The following is a 21,825-nucleotide window of genomic DNA, read 5'->3' as shown; positions in this document are numbered from 1 at the left end:
AGAGCTATTCCCTCCATCAGGATTCTAGAATAACAGATACATGGAGCAGAGCCAAACCAATCTGTAGCCCTGACATGTAATCTGAGAAACGAATGTAGTGAGATTTCAGCAGGGGACGGCTGTCTCTGTCTGTTAATTCAACATTATCTAGGAAATCTGACTGATAGAATAATCAGTGTAAGTTGCAGAATGCTGTCCTTAAGTATGTGCCATTGCTTCCCAGCGGTGGGCAGCAAGTGGTGTGGCTTTTGGCCATTTAGAAGGCAGATTACTATTAATCAGCTTGTGAGTTTAGACAAAAAGGTTGGGGAACAGATTGTCATGAGCGTGCCTTGGTTGTTTTTAGCTGCATTTGACAGGGCTGCTACAAGAAATAGATGAGCTCAGAAAAGAACTGTTTTGTAAACAGAGATTAAAACTCAGCCTCTGGACAGAGACCAGATCAAGGTCATGAGCAGTGGCTGCCAACCAGTCCCTGGTTGAATAAAGTGACCCAGGGAAAACAGACTAAGAGCGTGGCTCTCCAGCGGAGGCTTGGTAAGTTCATTACCTTAGCAGTTATGCCTAGAGAGATAGGTTTGTTCAAAAAAATCATAAGCGTGGTATTTGGCACACAGAGCTGACTGTCCAAAGTAGGTAAAATGCTACTAAGGTGTAAAGAGAGGTGTATAGCCAAGACATATCAGCTTGGGTTAAAAGATGTGATTGCTAGAGACATTTGGGCTTCCAAATTTCTGTGCGTAGGAAGGAAGCTGAGAAAGCTGCTCAGGTCCCAATCAGCCACAAGTTACGAGGAACTATTCCCAGGGACCTGCACTGGAACTTAATCAAGGAATATTTTTTACATCCAGCAGGATTTGGGAATTCTAAGAACCAGTGATGGTTGTGAGACTGTCATTCTTTCTTTAGATGAACAGAAGTGTTTATTCCGTCGATGTTCAACCATTTTGTATTAGGTAGAGATGTGGGGGACATTAGATGACATTTGTTTGTCTTTGAGTTCATTAGTCTCTGGATCAAGAGGAGCTATATATGGACATAATGCAGAGACTATCATGAGATATTAAACTTTGGCCTTCATGCCATGATTGGTTGAAACTTTTGGGTGTCACTCTTGTTAGGAAGAGTGAGTATATTTTTCATACCAAAAGGACAGAAATGAGTATTTATGATCAAGAAGGTAGACTGTGATAAGAGAATATTATTTTTATTATCTATTTGCTTCTCTCCCTATAGGAGAATTATATAGTCCTTGACACGGTTACCATTTGCATTGTCTCATACAGGAGGAGTATATTTCCATAACCCACTGGCATCAAGCAAGGTCACATAACTTTCTTTAGCTAATTGAATGTGAGTGGAAGTGACATACATCATTTCTAAGCAAAAGCTAAAGAGCCATTATGTGGTTTGGCCATTTCTTCCCCCCTCTGCTTGGTCTTGTTAGGGCAGGCTGGGGGATGCTACTTCAGCTTCAGTCTGCGAATGAGAAGGCATGTGGGTCAGAGCCACAGGTGACTCATAGCACCACCACGAAATTGAACAAGAAATAAATGTTCATTAATTTTTTTTTTAAGATTTTATTTATTTATTTATGAGAGACACAGAGAGGCAGAGACACAGGCAGAGGGAGAAGCAGACTCCATGCAGGGAGCCCAAAGTGGGACTCAATCCTGGGACTCCAGGATCAGGCCTTGGGTGTTAGGCGGCACTAAACTGCTGAGCCACCCAGGGATCCCTGGTGCCCCCCATTTAAACCATTCTTAAGTGTACAGTCTGGTGGCAGAAAGTACATTCATATTGCCATGCAGCCATCACTAGCATTCACCTCTAGCACTTTTTTCTCTTCCGAAACTGAAACTCCATAACGTTAAACATTATCTCCTCATTCCCCCTTTACCCCAGCCCCTGACAACTACCATTCTACTTTCTGTTTCTGTGAATTTGACTTCTCGAGGTATTTTATGCAAATGGAATCACACAGCCTTTGTGCTGTTGTGATTGACTTATTTCACCGAGCATAGGGTCTTCAAGGTTCATCCATGTTGTAGCCTGTGTCAGAATTTCCTTCCTTTTTCAAGCAATCAGTCCCTTGTCTTCCACTCCATCCAACCAATGAAACCAGTTGCATTGATTCTACGTTAAACATGGCTCCATCATTGCTCTTCTCTTTTGCTACGTACATTCAGGACCTGATCAGCATCTTTAACCTCAGTCACTATTGCAGCCGCCTCCTTGGTCTCCTTGTATGTAGTCTTGCTAAAACTCCAACCCAGGCTCCATGCTGCTAACAGAGCCACTTTCTTTCTTTTTTAAGATTTTATTTATTCATTCATGAGAGACACAGACAGAGAGAGAGAAGCACAGGCAGAGGGAGAAGCAGGCTCCATGCCAGGAGCCCGATGTGGGACTCCATCCCGGGTCTCCAGGATCACGCCCTGGGCCGAAGGTGGCACCAAACCACTGGGCCACTGGGGCTGCCCATACAGAGCCACTTTCTAAAGCAATTCTGATTATGCTCCTTTCCTGCTAAAAACTCTTAAGTTGCCCATTGCTTTTAGGGAAAAGTTCAGACCCTACATCATGCTTTCCAAGGAACCTCTACCATTTAACCCTGACCTACTTCTTTGGTCTTCTCTCTCTCTCTCTCTCTTTTAAAGATTTTATCCATTTATTCATGAGAAACACAGAGAGAAAGCAGAGACATAAGCAGAGGGAGATGCAGGCTCCCCATAGGGAGCTCTATGTGGGACTTGATCCCGGAACCCCAGGATCATGCCCTTAGTCGAAGGCAGATGCTCAACCGCTGAGCCACCCAGGTGTCCCTCTGGTCTCATCTCTTAATATTCTCTTTCTGGCTTCTGCCTTGTTCTCTTTGCTTTATTAACCCCTTCTCATCCTCCTGGTCATAGATTAAGGATCACTTCCTTGAAGGGGCTCCCTGCTCCCATAATGCAATGCCCTGTACTTTATCATTCTACTTATCCACATTTATTGTAATTATTTGCTGAAGTCTGCTTTCCCTTTGGACTATACCTTCTTTGAGGGCCAAGACCATGTCTGTCTAAATGCCACATCCCTACCACCTAGCAGAGACAATGACCACAATAAGTGTTAAATAAAACTTAGTTGTAGATTTGAAAGTTTTCATGTTACAAGACCTAAGGTGGTAGTTAATACCAAATATATACATGAGACAATCTAGGGAGATGGTATCTCTAGAGACAGAGAACATGAGAAGAAAGACAATGATGATTAAGATAAAGAGATGAAGACAAAGCTAAGGGGGAGAATGTGAAAGGAGTGGCCAGAGAAGTAGGAGAAATGTCAGAGGAGAATGTGGTCATAAGTCAAAGAAGAGAGGCCATCAGAAAATTAGAGGCACCTGCTAGGGTCAAGCACAGCAAAGAAGACACGATACAGATTGAAGAGAAGTGCCACTGGAGGGATCCCTGGGTGGCGCAGCGGTTTGGCGCCTGCCTTTGGCCTAGGGCGCGATCCTGGAGACCCGGGATCGAATCCCACGTCAGGCTCCTGGTGCATGGAGCCTGCTTCTCCCTCTGCCTGTGTCTCTGCCTCTCTCTCTCTCTGTATGTGACTATCATAAATAAATAAAAATTAAAAAAAAAAAAAAAGAAGTGCCACTGGAGTTGTTACAGAGCAAGAAAGATTATATAATGTTTGGCAGCATTTGGGTTTATCCTTTGTCAAACTAATATACTTATGAAGGTATTGTTACCTCCTTTTCATTAATTCCTCTATCCATTAGCCCAGCAAAGATTCCTAAACATCTCCTCTAGGCCAGGTACTATGCTAGGCTCAGGGAGATATGAGAAATAGAACAACATCTACTTGAGCCTGTGGGTCTCACCACCATTGCCTGCAAGGGAAAAGTTCCAAACTTGTGGCCCAGCAAAACCAGGGCGTGGCATTTTATTAGAGTTGCTACTGACTGGCCTTCCAAACACACTCAATGAAATAAAAGTTGGTGTGCAAGTCCAGAGGTCAGCAAGACTTTGTTATCTTGCTCTGAGCTGGCAGGAGGCAAAAGGGAAAGTGTATGTAGTACACAATTGCATCATTTCCATTTGTTCATAAGTCAGCCACAGACAAGATTCTGTGTTTTTCCAAAAAGCTAATTCCTGTGCTCAAAAGCAGAAAACTGAGAGCAACTCAGCCCAAAGAACATCCCCTTAAGAAACTCCCTGAAGTTAATCCTACTTTAGTGTTCATTCTGCAGAGATTCCTTTAACTTCCAGTAATATATTGTATTACTAAATTATTGCTTGATTTTTTTTTTTTTTTTTTTGCCTGCCTTGTGTTCCAACTGCAGTAAAATAGTGTGGTGTACTGTTCAAAAGGTCAGTGAGTCATGGCTTTCTGAAAATTAATGGGAGACTGGATGGAGACAAGGGAGTAACATTCTAACTCATTAGAAAATTATCCAACTAGGTTTTCATTTAATACAGGGGTCATCTCCTTTTATATAGTAGTCATTGCTTTGAAATAAAAAAAAATTAAATCAAAATGTCTTTAAAGCATATTATCTTTGGGGTACCTTGTGGCTCAGTCAGTTAAGCATCCAACTTTTGATTTCAGCTGAGGTCATGATCTCAGAGTCCTGTGTTAGGCTCTGCACTGAGCCTGGAGTCTGCTTGACTCTCTCTCCCTCTGCCTCCCCCCACTCACACACACACTCTCTCTCAAAAATAAATAAACAAATCTTGAAAAAACAAAAGCATATTATCTTTAATGGCCCAGAAAAACAAGATCTTTTAAAGGAACCCAGCCCATCAAACTAGGCTTTCTTTGAAATACTCATTATTATATAATCAAATTAGTGAATAATCAGTTCCTAATTTATAATTTGGATTTTGAAATACATTAAAAAATATACATATATGTAGGATTGGGAAAGTAAATGATGCAGTTAACTGACCATAGCCTCAATCAGATTTTAGCTATTGGGGTCTGGCCTGACTCAATAGAACAGAAGTTGAAAAACAAGCTCCAAGGAACTTATGCCTGAGAGAAACGTACTCAAGGGACTCTGAGCTCATGCCTGGACCTTCCCAACGCTTACAACTGAAAAGTCCCTTGGGACTCCGGGGTGAGTTGAGCAAGGAGGGCGGCAGAGTGAATCCTCCCTCACCGGGGAGGGTAGAAATAACCAGTCACAGTTCCATAGTGCTCACAGGGAGCCAGCTCTTCCTCGGAGTCTTGACATGCATCAAGTCAGTTAATCATCCCAAGGACTCATAATAGCTACTATTATTATCTCCATTTCCAAGATGAGAAACCGAGTCAGAAAGGTTAGCAGCAATTTGCCCGCTGTCCCACACCAGAAGGTGGTGGAGCTGGTTACTCACCAGGTAGCCACGGGCGGGGGGGGGGGGGGGGGTGTCAGTAATTTGCTTCGGATTTGCTTAAAATGCGCGTCTTTAAGATCAAAGGCAGGGCCTGATGAAGCACGTGACCTCGGAGCTCCTGAGACCAGGAATTACTCTGGGCGGAGGGGGGGCGGCGAGAGGGGTGAAGGGGGGGCGAGGGGGGCGAAGGGGGGGCCAGTTCCCAGTGTGCAAGGTGGGGGATGGGTGCCGGCCAACGCCTGGCCGGTGCGAGCTGAGAACTTGCGCCGTGACCGCCCTCGGTCAGGGTCCCTCGGCCCTCGGGGCGGAGGGGGAAGGCAGGCGGGCCAGAGCTCGCCGCCAGCCACGTGGCCCAGCCTGGGAGCCAGCGGGCCGGCGGTCCCGAGGGGCGGGGCCGGGGCGGGGGCGGGGGCGGGGGCGGGGGCGGGGCCGGGGCGCGGGGCCGCGCGGGCGGGGCGGAGTGCGCCTGCGCGCGGGGTGGGCCGGCCGCTTAAAGCCGTTCCCCGCTGGCTCGCGGGCCCAGTGGCCGCGGTGCGCAGGCGCGGAGGCTCGTCCTTGTCAGCCGGCGCCGCGTGCTGGTGGTGGCTCTGCGGCGGCGGCGGCGGCCAGTCCTCGGCACCATGAGCGGCTTCAGCAGCGAGGAGCGCGCCGCGCCCTTCACGCTCGAGTACCGAGTCTTCCTCAGTGAGTGTCGGCGGCCCGCGGCCCGTCCCCGCCCGCCCGCCCATTCATTCCCGGGCCGCGGCTCGCCTCCTGCCCGGGCGCTTGCGGGCCGCGCTCCGCCCCTCGTCCCGGGCGCGGGCCGGGCTCCCCGGGCTCCCCGGGGCTGGGCGGCCGGGCCTTCCCGGGTCGCAGGTGGCGCCCGCAGGCGGCCCGGCGGGCCCGGCGTTCCCCTTCCACACGCGCGGTGGGGCCCGGCCCGGGCCGGGGCTGGTCTTGCAGGTGTCCTGCTCGGCGGGCACCGCCCGGTGGGACAGGAAACCACCGAGTCACCCCGACGGGGTCTGGAGGTGAACGGATCCTCGTAAGAGGATTGCTCGGTTTGGAGGACTGGGGCGCGGTGGATGACTCCCTAAGGACCTTGATTCCCGAGCCGTAGCTCCGCTTGTGGGCACCGAGCAGGATCGCATCCGCCCCCCGGTTCTGCAGACGGGGAAACTGAGGCCCGGATCAGGAGCCACATGAGTGGAGGCCCGAGCCCCCCGGGGTGTGGGGGCGGTAGCGCTCCTTCCCCTCCCGCCGGGGTGTCCCCCGCAGCAGCGATGCTGGGAAGGCGGCTTGCGAAACGGAAAGCTGTTCCCCTCGAGTCAAACAGGTGACGTCAGTCTGGGAAGCACGAGTGAGAAAGTGCCAGGTTCTTTCCCCGCCGCCCCCCCACCTCCCCGGGCAGGGCATCGGCATCCGAGGGGTACCGACCCTGAGTCTGCACCTGGAGCTGCGCTGAGAGCCCGGCCGGCCGAGTTCCGCTTTCACCCGGTGCACGACCTTTCCGTCCTGCAGGTGGAGGAAGGCTACCTCGGCCTTACCTCTACCTACCGCTCCCCGCCCCCCCACCGCCCACCGCCCACCGCCCAAGCCACTAGGAATAGATTATTGGAGACGACGGAGGCGTTTGATAATGTGTCACCAGAGGCGTTCAATTTCAACTGCAAAGAACAGCTTTACTCGGAAGGAAGGGAATAGGGCAGGTGCAGCGAGGTCGTTGCGTGTGATGTGTGCAGGGCAGGAAAGAGCGAGGTGGAGGGGGCAAATGGGAATACGGAGAGAATCTGCACAAAGCTCCTGCCGTGGGGGGAAGCAAAGTGAACTCAAGGTTGACGCACGGAGCTGACGATTCCTGTAAAATCCAGGGAGGCTAGGACTCCCCATTTTATTTAATTTCAGAGTTAAATCAGGCAGTGTGGGAACTTCTGATGAATAATTCACGGAAAAGTAGTTTCGTTGCCCCGGAGTTTGTGTTGCAGTTAGTGTTGCCCCAGAATTCCTCTGTAAGAGGGAATTAGAGAGGTGCCCCTAGAGTTGGAAGGTGGAGGGAGGATTAGGTAACTGACTTCAAGCAGTATTTGTGCAGCAGTTTTTACTTAGGTTACGGGTTGGTAGCGAGTGTTTGATGGCCATTGTGGAAGACTGCAGCCACTCCTTGGCTTTGGCACTGGCTAAAGGAGCTTTTTATCAGAACTTTCTGGGACTTAAATGCCGGTAATTAGCAGTATGTAATTAACTTTAAGAGTTTTTTAAAGCCATGATTTCTTCGCACCTTCCTTAACAGAGGATTTTTTTTTGACCTCTGTAATATTATATTTGCCAGTCTCTTTAAAACTGATAGTGGATAGGATTGCAGAGTCGCAGGTGAGTCTGAAGGGATCATAGTGGAACTGGAGATGGGACTCAGTCTTTGCTCTTCTACCTTGGTTTTTATTTTTATTTTTTTTTAAAGATTTTATTTATTCATGAGAGACAGAGGCAGAGACACAGACAGAGGGAGAAGCAAAGCAGGCTCTCTAAGGGAGCCCCATGTGGGACAGGGATCACACCCTGGGCCAAAGGCAGATGCTCAACCGCTGAGCCACCCAGGCATCCCGTACTATTTTTTAAATGTGAAGGGATACAGCGTGGACTAACTCTGAGGTTTACCTAAAGAACAGTAAGGAAGTTTTGAAACTACTTTTTGGATATGGGAGTTAGGTCTCTAGAATATAGAAACTACCTGTGAAAGTGTTGTTGCAACTTGATTATCCTTAAGAAATATAATTATCTAAGATGGCTTTGTCTTCCTGGAACATTATACTTAAAACAACAGGGTTTTGTAATTCAGCAAGTTGGTCCCCTCCGTTGTCTCCCACCCCACTCCCAGCCCAACTGTTTCATTAGTTCTGTAAACTGTTAACTGTTGTAAGATCAGTCCAAAACAGTTTGATCCCCTTTTTTATACCAGGCACTGCTAGACTCTGGGTATACAAAATTATGTAAGGCAGCCCCTGCCCTCATTATAGAGGTTGGTGTCTAACTATCTGTTAGACACCTAAGGAAAGCATAGGATGAAAACTTAGCCCAATCTTGGAGGGGTCAGGAAAGTAAAATATACAACCAGTTTTTCTGGTGTGGGAATAAAAAATGTCTACTTCACTATTCTGGTGAATGGTGTTGGTAATGGGGGGAGGCTCTGCACGTGTGGGAGCAGGCAGGGATATGGTAAATCTCTACCTTTTTTTCAACTTTATTGTAAACCTAGAATTACTCTAAAAAATATTTTTAAAAATGTGTGCTTCATGCATCTGGAAACACAATTAACAAAAAATTGGTGATAACTTTTTATAATTCATTTTGCAGAAAATGAAAAAGGACAATATATATCTCCATTTCATGATGTTCCAATTTATGCAGATAAGGTAAGCTGTCCTCATCATTTAAACATAGTCTCTTTACTCAGATCAGTTAGTTCCACATGGATTTTCTTATATATCTTGATAGTGCTTAAAATGCCTCATTGTGCCATGAGTTAAATATACATTGACTAAATAAATCAGTCTTTTTTTTTTTTTTTAAAGATTTTATTTATTTATTCAAGAGAGACAGAGAGAGAGAGAAGCAGAGACACAGGCAGAAGGAGAAGCAGGCTCCATGCAGGGAGCCCGACATGGGACTCGATCCCAGGTCTCCAGGATCAGGCCCTCGGCCAAAGGCAGGGGCTAAACCACTGAGCCACCCGGGCTGCCCAATAAATCAGTCTTAAATCCAGATTATTTGCCTAAAGAAGCAACCATAAATTGGAGAACGAGTAGAGGAACAGACACAGATGTTTTAAAGGTGTCTTGGCTTAGGGTCACCTGGGTGGCTCAGTTGGTTAGGTGGCTGTCTCTTGGTTTTCACTCAGGGCATGATCTCACAGTCCTGGGATCAAGCCCCCCACCTCAGGCCCTGCACTTGGCAGGGCTAAGCTTCCTTGGTGTTGGTTTGTTTTTTGTTTTTTGTTTTTTTTTTTAGATTTTATTTATTTATTCATGAAAGACAGAGAGAGAGAGAGAGAGAGGCAGAGACACAGGCAGAGGGAGAAGCAGGCTCCATGCAGGGAGCCTGACATGGGACTCGATCGAGGTCTCCAGGATCATACCCTGGGCTGCAGGTGGTGCTAAACTGCTGAGCCACCTGGGCTGCCGGCTTCCTTGGTTTAAAGAAAGGAATCACATTGGTCTTCTCTGTATGTGTATTTGGAACTAAAATCTTAGTACTTCATAAGTGGTTTTAAAATTAACCAGATTAAAAAAATAATAATAATAAAAATAAAATTAACCAGATAGCATAATATTTGGGTTATGGGATATTTATCAAACAGCAAAAATAAACTATAGAGTATTCAGTAACTACCAGAAAATGCAGTACTTTTAATGGATTGGTAGACTTAAGATACAAGTAGTATTAATAAGAAGGTTAAGTCTAGAGACTTTTTTTGAGAGAGAAGGCAAGTGCACAAGAGCAGGGAAGAGAGGGAAGTGGGAGAGACGATCTCCAGCAGACTCCATGCCCAGCGCAGAGCCCAGTGTGGGGCTCCATCACACAACCTTGAGATCATGACCTGAACCGAAATCAAGAGTTGAATGCTTAACCAACTGAACCAGGCACTCTAAGTCTACAGACTTCTAAAAAGAGAGGTCTGTTCCTTTGCACACCAGCGAGCTGAAGAAACCTCACAAATTGATAGGTTTACCACAGATTGGTAAGAATCTTACTTGGCTAGGAAAAAATGTCTACAACTATATACATAGTCTGTGATCCTCTGGAAGTAGAATTGCTAGTGTCTCTTTCTGTTTGTATTTTCATTTTTGCCTTTTTATATTTTCTAGTATTTTTACAGAGTATACATTACTTGTACAGGTGTTTAATAGTTATTATTTTTTTAATTCATAGCTTGTTTTAGATGCCTTCCCAATAGGAGAACTTATACAGTATGTAGGAACCAACACAAGGAAAAATGTCTGCTGCTTTTTTATATCTTTAAAAATTCTTGGGGCACCTGGGTGGCTCAGTGGTCAAGCGTCTGCCTTTGGCTCAGGTCATAATCCTGGAATCCTGGCATTGAGCTCCCTATGGAGTGCCTGCTTCTCCCTCTGCCTATGTCTGTGCTTCTCTCTGCGTGTCTCTTGTGAATAAATAAATAAATTTAAAAAAAAAAATTCTTTTTGAGGCACCCAGCTGGCTTAGTCCGTGCAGCATGGGAATCTTGATCTCGGGTTGGGAGTTTGAGCCCCATGTTGGGTATAGAGATTATTCAAAAATAAAATCTTAAAAAAAAAAATTCTTACTGTTCAACCAAGAAGCATGATTCACAGTGAGTACAAATTTTTTTGACTTGTAAATGCTGCAAATTTTATTAATCTTCCTTAGCTAGATAATCCATACATAATACATGTGAACATCTCATTCCAGTGCATGCCTAGAATAGCATTAAAGATTAAATCTTGTCTTTGTATGTGCTACTTTTATGTATTTGACTATGAGAAAAATAGGTGAATTCACTGAACTACCAGGAAATTTGCTTCAGTTCTAGATTGACACTTGGACATTGGCAGAAAATCCAACTCATGTTGCTACTGAGGAGCCTACGTGAGCTGGGCTCCAACTGGAGACAGTGGAGCAAATAGCCAGAGGCCAATTATGTGCCACCGTTACAGCAGGGACCTCTAATTGGCACATGTTCTCCTGTGGGATTCTCAAAGTTGTATTTATTCAGAAACTAATTTGTTACATATGATTTCCTGGGAGTTGATATGAACTGCAGGATCCTTCCTTCCTCTTGAATTGGCATCATTTGGTTGGCTTGATTATCTGTTTGGTGTATAATTAAATAAATATCAAAGTACTTCACAATACTCTCTCACAGCATTTTGAGTAGTTAAGCAGTATAAAATGATGACCGAAAGTTTATCAACTTGACATATAGATGTGCTAAGGAAAAAAATATTTTCTTGACATAGGGCAGGATTTTTAAAAATTTCTTTTGAAAATTTTATTTATTCACAAGATTCACACAGAGAGAGGCAGAGACACAGGCAAAGGGAAAAGTGGGCTCCTGACAGGGTGTCTGTTGTGGGACATGATCCCTGAATCCGGGATCACGCCCTGGGCTGAAGGCAGATGCTCAACCGCTGAGCATTTTGTATGTGTCTTAGTCCTTTTGGGCTACTCTGACAAAACACTGTAGACTGGGTAGCTTATAAACAGCAGAAATTTACTGCTCGGGCAGCCCGGGTGGCTCAGCGGTTTAGCACCACCTTCAGCCCGGGGCGTGATCCTGGAGTCCTGGGATCGATTCCCACATCGGGCTCCCTGCGTGGAGCCTGCTTTTCTCCCTCTGCCTGCCTGTCTCTCTGTCTCTGTCTCTGTCTCTCTCTCTCTCTGTCTCTCATGAATAAATAAAATCTTTAAACATTTTTTTTTTAATTAAAAAAGAAATTTATTGCTCACAGTTCTGGGGCCTGAAGGTCTGAGATCAGGGTGCCAGCATGGTTGGGTGAGGGCCCATTTCTGGTCGTGGACTTCTAGCTATGTACCTATGTGGAGGAAGGGGCTAGGGATCTCTCTGGAGCCTCTTTTATAAGGTACTAACCCCATTCATGAGGGTTCCAGAGTCATGTCTTAAATACTTTCCGAAAGTCCCACCTACTGTACAATGACCATTGAGGGTGAGGATTTCAACAAATGAATTTGAGAGGGGACACGAACTTTCAGACCATAGCTATAAGTAACCAGACTATATTCTAGCCAACGATCAGATGCTTATAGCAGCTGCAGTGCCTAGTTTTCTTACTGCTTCGTTACCCCCAAAATAAGAAATGGAGACTGTATTTTGGTGCCGTGTAAAACATCTTCACTCAGATTATTCTGCTACTCCTTGAAGTCTGGTATGGGACTGATTGTGGTGATAATCTGGGATTACTCAAATGAAGACACAGCCTTTGTACCACCCTGGGCTGGCTTAAAAAACACAAGCTCTTGTAACAACTCTGGATTTTACCAGTGATCCAGAGCTCAGTGAACCTCAGCTCTTCAGATTCCTGTCTGAGAAGCAGGAAGAGTTCTTTTGTTTTTAAGGAAGTTTAGTATACACAAAACACAAAAAGGGTGTGGTGCCCAGAAATTATTTTGGATTATAGCCTAAATAAAGGATCTGATTAATTCCATTGGCTACAGAAGAGTGTGATTTTTTTTTTTGAAAAATTCCAATGTGATTAAGTTCATGTAACATTGTTATGTGTATGGCTATAGACTTTATCACTAATATGGTCAGTCATTTGAGGGGTGATAATGAAGGAATGTACCTTTCACACAACTCTGTTGGCTCTGCTAAGGGAAAATGCCCAAAGACTTCTATTCTGCTCCATGTCAGGACCTCTTAATGTGGACAGCTTTTTTTTTTTTTTTTTTTTAAGATTTTATTTATTTATTCATGAGAGACAGAGAGAGAGAGAGAGAGAGAGGCAGAGACACAGAGGGAGAAGCAGGCTCCATGCAGGGAGCCCGATGTGGGACTCAGTCCCAGGTCTCCAGGATCATGCCCTGGGCCGAAGGCAGGCACTGAACCCCTGAGCCACCGGGCTGCCCTTTAAAAAAATTTTTTAAAAAAAGATTTTATTTATTTATTCATGAGAGACACAGAGAGAGGGAGAGAAGCAGGCTCCACGCAGGGAGCCCGACACAGGACTTCATCCCGGGTCTCCAGGATCACGCCCTGGGCTGAAGGCGGCGCTAAACCGCTGAACCACCTGGGCTGCCTCCTTTTTTATTTTTTTTTATTTTTTTTATTTTTTTTAATTTTTATTTATTCATGATAGGCACACAGTGAGAGAGAGAGAGAGGCAGAGACACAGGCAGAGGGAGAAGCAGGCTCCATGCACCGGGAGCCCGACGTGGGATTCGATCCCGGATCTCCAGGATCCTGCCCTGGGCCAAAGGCAGGCGCCAAACCGCTGCGCCACCCAGGGATCCCTGCCTCCTTTTTTTTTTAATTGAAGTTCAATTTGCCAACATATAGTATAACACCCAGTGCTCATCCTGTCAAGTGCCCCCCTCAGTGCCCTGTCACCCAGTCACCCAACCCCCCGCCCACCTCCCTTTCTACCACCCCTTTCTACCATTTCCCAGAGTTAGCTATCTTTCATGTTTTTTTCACCCTCACTGATATTTCCCACTCATTTTCTCTCCCTTCCCCTTTAATCCCTTTCACTATTCTTTATATTCCCCAAATATAATAATAATAATTAATTAATTAAATACATAAATAAATAAATAAATTGAAGAAATAAATAAATAAACAATAAATAAGAGACCATATAATGTTTGTCCTTCTCCGATTGACTTACTTCACTCAGCATAATACCCTCTAGGTCCATCCACGTGTGGACAGTTTTTGAGGGTATATATTCCCAGAGAGTTCTGGGAATCCTTGTGACTCAAACACCCTGCTTGGATTATTTCCAAGTCCATGAGTAGAAGAAGGCGAAGGGAAGGACTCGATGGATTTTGTCATTTGCTCTAGGTCTCTTTTGGGTCAAATGTAAAAGTACCTGTAGCTCAGAGTATCTTCTGACATAAAACCTCTGAGATAAGAGAAATTTTAAAATCCAGAACATAGCCTAAAAGTGTGAAACACTGAGTAGATTAAGCTTTATCTAAATCTTAAAGTGCTTAAATATCATGACTTGATATTTACATTTAGAAGTTTGATATTTTTCTGCTCTGTATCTTAAGCTTCAGTGTTACATATTTGTTCTAATAATATAGGCTTCCATTAGTGACTGTTGGGAGGATATATAAATATGGAAGTATGTTTCTTTTCTCCTCTTCTAAAAAAAAAAGTCAAACTTGTAATCAAATACCTTGATGCTTCAGGAATTTAACAGAATCTTTTCTGCACCTGTGTATCGTTCTCAGTTTTTTCTTTTTTGAAGATTTTATTTTTAAGCAATCTCTGAGCCCAACATGGGGCTTGAATAAGATCGAGAGCCACATGCTCCACTGGTTGAGCCAGCCAGGCACCCCTGCAGTCATTTATCCTTTTTTTTTTTTTTTTTTTTTTAATTTTCTTTATTCACTCATGAGAGACACAGGCAGAGGGAGGAGAAGCAGGCTCCCCGAGAGGAGCTGGATATGGGACTCGATCCCAGATCCCGGGATCACGCCCTCAGTCAAAAAGGCAGACGCTCAACCGTTGAGCCACTCAGGCGTCCCTCATTTATCATTCTTAACTTCTTAAAGATACCATCTCATGGTACCTGAAACCTTTATAGGAGATATACCCAAGTGGATGCTTTTTTGATTACTCACTTCCTTACAGGGTTTGTTTTGTTTTGAATTTTCTGTTTCTTTTTTATTAGACAGTTTTTAAATGGAAGTTTTTTAAATGTCACTGAATTAATAATTTAAACATGGTTTTCTTCCTTCGCTTTGTATGTTTATGGAATGGGTTTTCTGGATTTTTGTTTTGTTTTGTTTATCTTTTGGTTTCATGTTTCCTAAGCCAAAGTTAGAACTAGGAACAGATGAAAACTGATGACAATTAAACTTAATTGGCTTGTCATAACTGAGAATAAACTCATTTTTCCCCCTCAAATGAGCTTTCGGGTGACTAAATTTTGAAAAGAGACATTCTAACCATAATCTCTGTGGTCTATTCGTCAAAAAGATAGAGTTGGGATGGATGATTAAATACGCATATAACACAGCCACAATGCCTGGCTTTTAGGAAATTCTCAGTAAATAATAACCAAACAAATAGGATGATGATATTGAGCACAAGGACTGATTATTTCTTTAGCCTTTCAAAGCTCTATTTTATAGAGTAAAAATCACTGAATCAGGAGTAAGGAATCTGGATTTTATTTTTAGTCCTGGTTTTACCACTAATGATAATTGAGCAGATTACTTCACCCCTGAGCAGTGTTAATCTTAGTGAGCGTTTTAGATTACATTTTAGGCTGATGATGTCCCATGTTTCTGTATATGTAGCTTATTGATGAAGCCTCATAAAGATCATTGCATTCTTAAAAAAAAATACTGTTACTGGGTTGCCTGGGTGGCTTAGTCCATTGAGCATTTGGCTCTTCAGCTCAGGTCATGATCTCAGGATCCTGGGATTGAGTTTTGTGCTCAGGGGGCTGTCTGCCTGTATCCCCTCTCTGTCTGTCCCTCTCATGAGCATTCTCTTTCTCAAATAAGTAAATAAATCTTTAGAAAAATATGTTATACTATTTATTGAATGCTTCTTGTACCTTAGGTACTATGCTAAAGTCCTTATGTGGATTATATCATTTAGGGATCATGTCATTCTCTGAGCTGGGTTCTTTAATTAGCCCCGTTGTTCAGGATCAGCGGCTAGAACTCGTAAGTTGCAGTGACAGGCTTGAAACCCCGGCATTCTGGCTTAGAACCTGTGATTTATTTTATTTTATTTATTTGAGAAAGAGAGTGAGGGAGTGGGCAGGGTGGGGCAGAGGGAGAGAGAGAGAGAAAAAAGAAGGCTCCCTGATAAGCAGGGATTTTTTGAAAATCATAGAAAAGTTTGACACCTGAAAATGCAGTCATCTGCTTAATTTTATAAAGAGAAGAAAGTAAACAGATTATAGTTATAATATCTGTTTTTAAAATTTAGTTCTCTTAAAGCTCATCTGATAGGGTTGGAGAGGAGCTTATTTTTAGCTATGGCATGTCAATTAAGTTTTATTACTTTTTTTTTTTATAAAGATTTTATTTATTCATTCATGAGAGACACAGAGAAAGAGAGAGAGAGAAGCAGACACACAGGCAGAGGGAGGAGCAGGCTTCATGCAAGGAGTGGGACTCAATCCTGGGTCTCCACGCCCTGGACCCAAGGCGGCACTAAACTGCTGAGCTACTGGGGCTGCCCAGTTTTATTACTTTCTATAGATACATACCGTAGAGTTTGTTGGAATTGCCGGGAATAGGAAATCTGTGTTTTTGGAAACCTAAATGAGTATTACTGTAAGGTGTTTCTTGGGTTTTAAATTAAAAAAAATTTTTTTTTATTTATTCATGAGAGACAGAGAGAGAGGCAGAGACACAGGCAGAGGAAGAAGCAAGCTCCCCACAGGGAGCTGGATGTGGGACCTAAGCTGAAGGCAGATGCTCAACCACTGAGCCACCCAGGGGCCCTTGGGTTTTAAATTTTAATAGGTTAACCATCTCCTCTGGACTTTTAATACTAAATTTAGTGAGCAAAGTTTTTTGGTTGGCATAAATCATATTTTCCTTTGTGAAGTTACAATTCTAAATGAATAGGGTGTGAGCTTTGTTTATCATATTTTTTTTTCCATCAGCTGCTCAAATAGACATCTTTTGTCAAGGAAATAATCAGGAACCCATTTACTTTTTTGTTTTAAAAATTTTTTAATTTTTTTCAGCTCTATTGAGGTAGGATTAACAAATAGTCATGTATTTAAGGTATATAATATAATGTTTTTATATATGTGTACATTGTGAAATGATCTCCCCCAATTAAGCAAATAGACCTCTTCACCATCTGACATATTTACTTTGTGTGTGTGTGTGTGTGTGTGTGTGTGTGACAAGAATACTTAATATCTGCTCTTTTAGCAAATTTCATTAAGCCATGGTGTACATTAGATCTCCTGAACTTAATTGTCTTATAATGGAAAGTTGTACCAGCATTTCCACTTTTTCTCTAGCCTTTGGCAGTCACCTTTCTACTCTGTTTTTATGAGTTTGACTTTTTTGGATTCCACTTACAAGGGAGATCAGATAGTATTTGTCTCTATCTGACTGATATATTTCACTTAGCATATGTCTTCCACGTTTATCCATGTAGTCATAAGAGGCAGGATTTCCTTTTTTAAAACTAAATAAGATTCCCACACATGGGAGTGCTCTTCAAGATTATGATTTAATTTCTTTGGGGTATATACCCAGAAATTGGATTGCTAGATTATATGGTAGTTCGAGTTTTAGAGTTTTGAGAAACCAGCATACTGTTTTCCATAATGGCTGCACCTGATTTACATTCCCACCGACAGTGCACAAGGAGGAATCAATTTACATATAATAGTTTAGAGTATATCCTGTAATCAAAAAACCAACTTTGAAGCCAAAACCTAAAATCAAGAGTTAAGAGCCCTTGTCACTTGGTGAGTACTTAGTAAGGTATAATACCTTAGAAATGATGAAATCTGGTATACCTTTTCAAAAGTTCCTCTATGGGGGTGGAACATTTCCTTATGTGAACTCTTCTGATAGGGATTTTATACTCCAAAACTATTCTATAGGTTTTTAAAAAAAAAAAAAAAAAAAAAAGGTAAGCTGCCCTTGTTTTTTATTAGCCTCTTGCTTCATGTCTAATCTCTAGATATATTTGGAAGAAAATCCTAACTACCACTGTTTTTCTGTAAATTTTACTGCAAAACAGAAAAGTAAAAGTAAGGAGGATAGAATCAGAGACTGATTATTTTTTCCTAAGTCTTTGTTCCTTGATTCCTGAAGTTATCCAGAGAAATGCGATAGATTAACTTGAAAATGCTAATTTAAGCCACTGACATAATTTTGCATTATAGCATGTCATGTTCACTAGGCTTCAGATGCAGTGTTGGAAACAGATTGTAAATCATGAGGTGGTCACAGGTTCCCCAGTAAAGACCCATTTAACTTTACTACTAAGATTCAGAGATGGGATATAATTATATTAAGAGCATGGTCCCTGTATACACATACTTAACTACATTAGTAATAATAGCCTACCAAATAGCTATAGCCTGCTCACTAGCCAACAACTCGTTAGACTACTAATTTGACCCACAAGAAAACTAACCAGTTTGGAGACGAACCTATGATCACCATACCACTATAATATCCCTATTTAATCAGTGAAATGAAAAGACTAAGCAAAATATAGGTTACATTTCTTCTGTCCCTAAAATACAAAAGTATTTAAAAGTATTTAAAATACAAAATAATATGAAATGAAAAGACTAAGCAAAATATAGGTTACATTTCTTCTGTCCCTAAAATACAAAAGTATTTAAAAAGTATTTAAAGTCTTTTTAATTTAATAGAATGATGTAATTAATTTTATCCTTAAATTTCTAATCTTGGAATCTGGACACCTTCGACATTGACGTTCTTATTGATGAAATGATTACAAATCTGAGAAGTAAGACTGATATGCCTAACTTTGGGAAGTCAGAGCTAAAGCTATGGTTTGCCTTTCCTCTGCCTCCCACAGGCTTGTCAGAATCCTCCTACAAGGGATGCTAACCTCTTCCTTCCTTCCTCTGAAACTATAAATAAGGAGCTAGATGCCAGAGCAGGGATGAGAATCAAAGCAGAGTAGAGGTGGAGAACAGAGTTCTGAGAAGCCCTAAAAATGGGGATAATAAGATAATAAGTCTAGGATTGAGCTAAGTCATAGTTGAAACCAGTTGGGATTAGTGAAAGAAGGCATGAATTCATAACTGGGTACGAAATATCCTAAAAACTTGTCTCACTATTTTATTTTATTTTATTTTTTTTAAAGATTTTATTATTTCACAGAGCACAAGCAGGGAGAGCAGGAAAGGGAGAAGCAGGCTCCTACAGAGCAGGAAGCCTGATGTGGGACTTGCTCCCAGGACCCTGGGATCATGACCTGAGCCGAAGGCAGATACTTAACCTACTGAGCCACCCAGGCGCCCCTTGTCCTCAGTATTTTAAATGCATAAACATTGGAAACGTGAGAATGCGTAATTTTTCCTAATTGTTAATTGTAAAATCCACATAAGATTGACAGTCGTAAGCATTGTTAAGTTTAGTGATACCGAGGGATTCCTGGGTGGCGCAGCGGTTTAGCCCCTGCCTTTGGCCCAGGGTGCGATCCTGGAGACCCAGGATGGAATCCCACATCGGGCTCCCGGTGCATGGAGCCTGCTTCTCCCTCTGCCTGTGTCTCTCTCTCTCTCTCTCTCTCTCTCTCTCTGTGACTATCATAAATTAAAAAAAAAAAAAAAAAAAGGTTTAGTGATATTGAGTACATTCACAGTGTTGTGCAAACATAACCACCCTTCATCTCCAGAACTCTCTTGGGCTTGCCAAACTGAAACTCCACCCCCATTAAACACTAACTCCCCATCCCTCCTGCCAATCCTCTGGCAGCTACCCTCTACTCTGTGTGTAGAATTTGGCTCTGTGTGTCTGAATTTGGCTTCTTTAGATACCTCAGGTAAGTGGAAACATACAATATTTTTGTCCTTTGTGACCGGCTTCTTTCACTTATCACATCTTCAGGGTTCAGCCACATTATAGCATGTTAGAATTTTCTTCCTCTTTTGGGCTTAGATATTGTGAATCATGCTGCTATGAACATGGGTGTACAAATGCCTCTTCAAGACCCTGCTTTCAGTTCTTTTGGGTAAATACCCAGAAGTGGAATTGCTGGGTCATAGGGTAATTCTGTTTTTAGTTTTTGGGAGGATTGCCATTTTCCACAGTGGCTATTCCATCTTACATTCCTACGAACAGTGCATAGGAGTTCCAATTAGAATGCATAATTTAACAGTAAAAGCGCTTCTGGCAATGGAGTAATTGGTTGGGATTACTTATATTACCCTGAAAATCCTAAGGATTACTGGTCACCTGAACAACTCTCTGAATTGCTGCCATGGTTATCTAGGAGGAATAAACTATTCTGTACTAGTAGTTCCTGCTAAAGAATGAAGCTCCTCTGTTGTATATCAAAATACTTAAGTAACACCTATATTGTGATAATAATTGGAGAGAATAATGACTAAAAGCTATAAGCTCATTGCTTTATTTTATTTTTTTAATAATTTTTTTAAAGATTTTATTCATTCACAAGAGACACAGAGAGAGAGGAAGAGACATAGGCAGAGGGAGAAGCAGGCTCCATGCAGGGAGCCCAATGTGGGATTTGATCCTGGATTCCGGGATCACGCCCTGAGCGAAAGGTAGATGCTCAGCCTCAGCCACTCAGGCATCCCAAGCTCATTGCTTTAAAAAAAGATATAATAAATGGGCAGCCTGGGTGGCCCAGCGGTTTAGCACTACCTTCAGCCCAGGGTGTGATCCTGGAGACCCAGGATCGAGTACCCTGTCAGGCTCCCGGTGCATGGAGCCTGCTTCTCCCTCTGCCTGTCTCTGCCTCTCTCTTTCTCTGTGTCTGTCGTGAATAAATAAATAAAATCTTAAAAAAAAAAAAAAAAAAAGATACAATAATCACTACAGCATCTCCAAACACTTGAAAATGTGTTAAACATTTCATTTTACAGACAAGGTCTCTCACTCAGGTTTGTGGACTCCCCGGCTGTAGCCTGAGGACTCCACACAGAAACAACCCAATTTGGAGATCCAACTTTTAGGGAGTAAAAGGAGCTTTTATTCTGTTCACCACTAGTCTTCAGGGCCTGGGAAAATAACAGAACAGTGGCAATCAGTGATTCATTATTTGTTGAAAGAAAATGAATGAATCAGCTCTGAGACTTTTTAAGGATACTCCTTGCTATTTTTTGGCTTACCTAATTTCTAAAAAGCAACAAACCTTCACGGTTTTGGAGTTCTTGTGTTTGCAGTAGTTATATTACCATTTTCAGAAAGATGTTTTCTTTCCTGTAATGTTGGTCATTCTTTTCTTTCTTTGCTTGCTTGCTTCCCATTATATATAGTTATGTGGGTTTTTGTATCATTATATAATGTGGTTTTTGAGGATCTATATTTATCATGTATTTATCATGTATTTTGAGGCTCTGTATTTATCATCGTATTTATCATGTAATCCAATTAAAATGTTCTACAAATATAGTTACTAAATTTTGAAATCATATATTTTACCTCTATTTGCTACTTTTTCCCTTGAGGTAATTTATTTATTTGGTAATGCTTTCTTTAAAAAAACCAATCTCTGGGAATCCTTGGGTGGCTTACCGCCTGCCTTGGGCCAGGGCCTGATCCTGGAGACTCGGGATTGAGTCCCACGTCAGGCTCCCTGCATGGAGCCTGCTTCTCCCTCTGCTTCTGTCTCTGCCTATCTCTCTGTGTCTCTCATGAATGAATAAATAAAATCTTAAAAAAACAAAAACCAGTCTCCTTGGTTTTTGCTTCTCACTCTTTCACGTGGTAGCAGCGCCATCTTGTGGACCCTTAAGATATTGCTGCTTGTTCGTATGACTCGTATGATTAGTTCGTAAAAATATATATATATGTTTTTTAGATTTTATTTATTAATTCATAAAAGACACAGAGGGAGACAGAGACACAGGCAGAGGGAAAAGCAGTCTCCTCGCAGTGAGTCTGATGTGGGACTCGATCCCAGGACTTCGGGATCACACCCTGAGCTGAAGGCAGACACTCAACCACGGAGCCACCCAAGTGTCCCAAGATCTTCCATTGTAATACCTACCTGAGTAGTGTACAAGATAGATGCAGTTCTTGAAAACGTATAGTA

The 21,825-nt window shown here is 42.8% G+C and overlaps 1 protein-coding gene across 1 annotated transcript in view; it reads left to right on the top strand.

Moving 5' to 3' along the window:
• The first annotated feature begins 5,883 nt into the window (after positions 1 to 5,883).
• The window catches only part of PPA1 (inorganic pyrophosphatase 1), a 36,196-nt gene continuing 20,254 nt past the window's right edge, over positions 5,884 to 21,825 (top strand). Inside the window, exons 1-2 of the mRNA XM_038534201.1 lie at positions 5,884 to 6,053; positions 8,700 to 8,758. Coding sequence (XP_038390129.1) covers positions 5,990 to 6,053; positions 8,700 to 8,758 — 123 coding nt within the window. The 5' untranslated portion in view covers positions 5,884 to 5,989. The remainder of the gene's footprint in view (positions 6,054 to 8,699; positions 8,759 to 21,825) is intronic.

Source organism: Canis lupus, chromosome 4 (assembly GCF_011100685.1).
Source record: "Canis lupus familiaris isolate Mischka breed German Shepherd chromosome 4, alternate assembly UU_Cfam_GSD_1.0, whole genome shotgun sequence".
In the NCBI taxonomy this organism is placed as follows: domain Eukaryota; kingdom Metazoa; phylum Chordata; class Mammalia; order Carnivora; family Canidae; genus Canis; species Canis lupus.
This window is presented reverse-complemented; position numbering and strand designations above follow the sequence as displayed.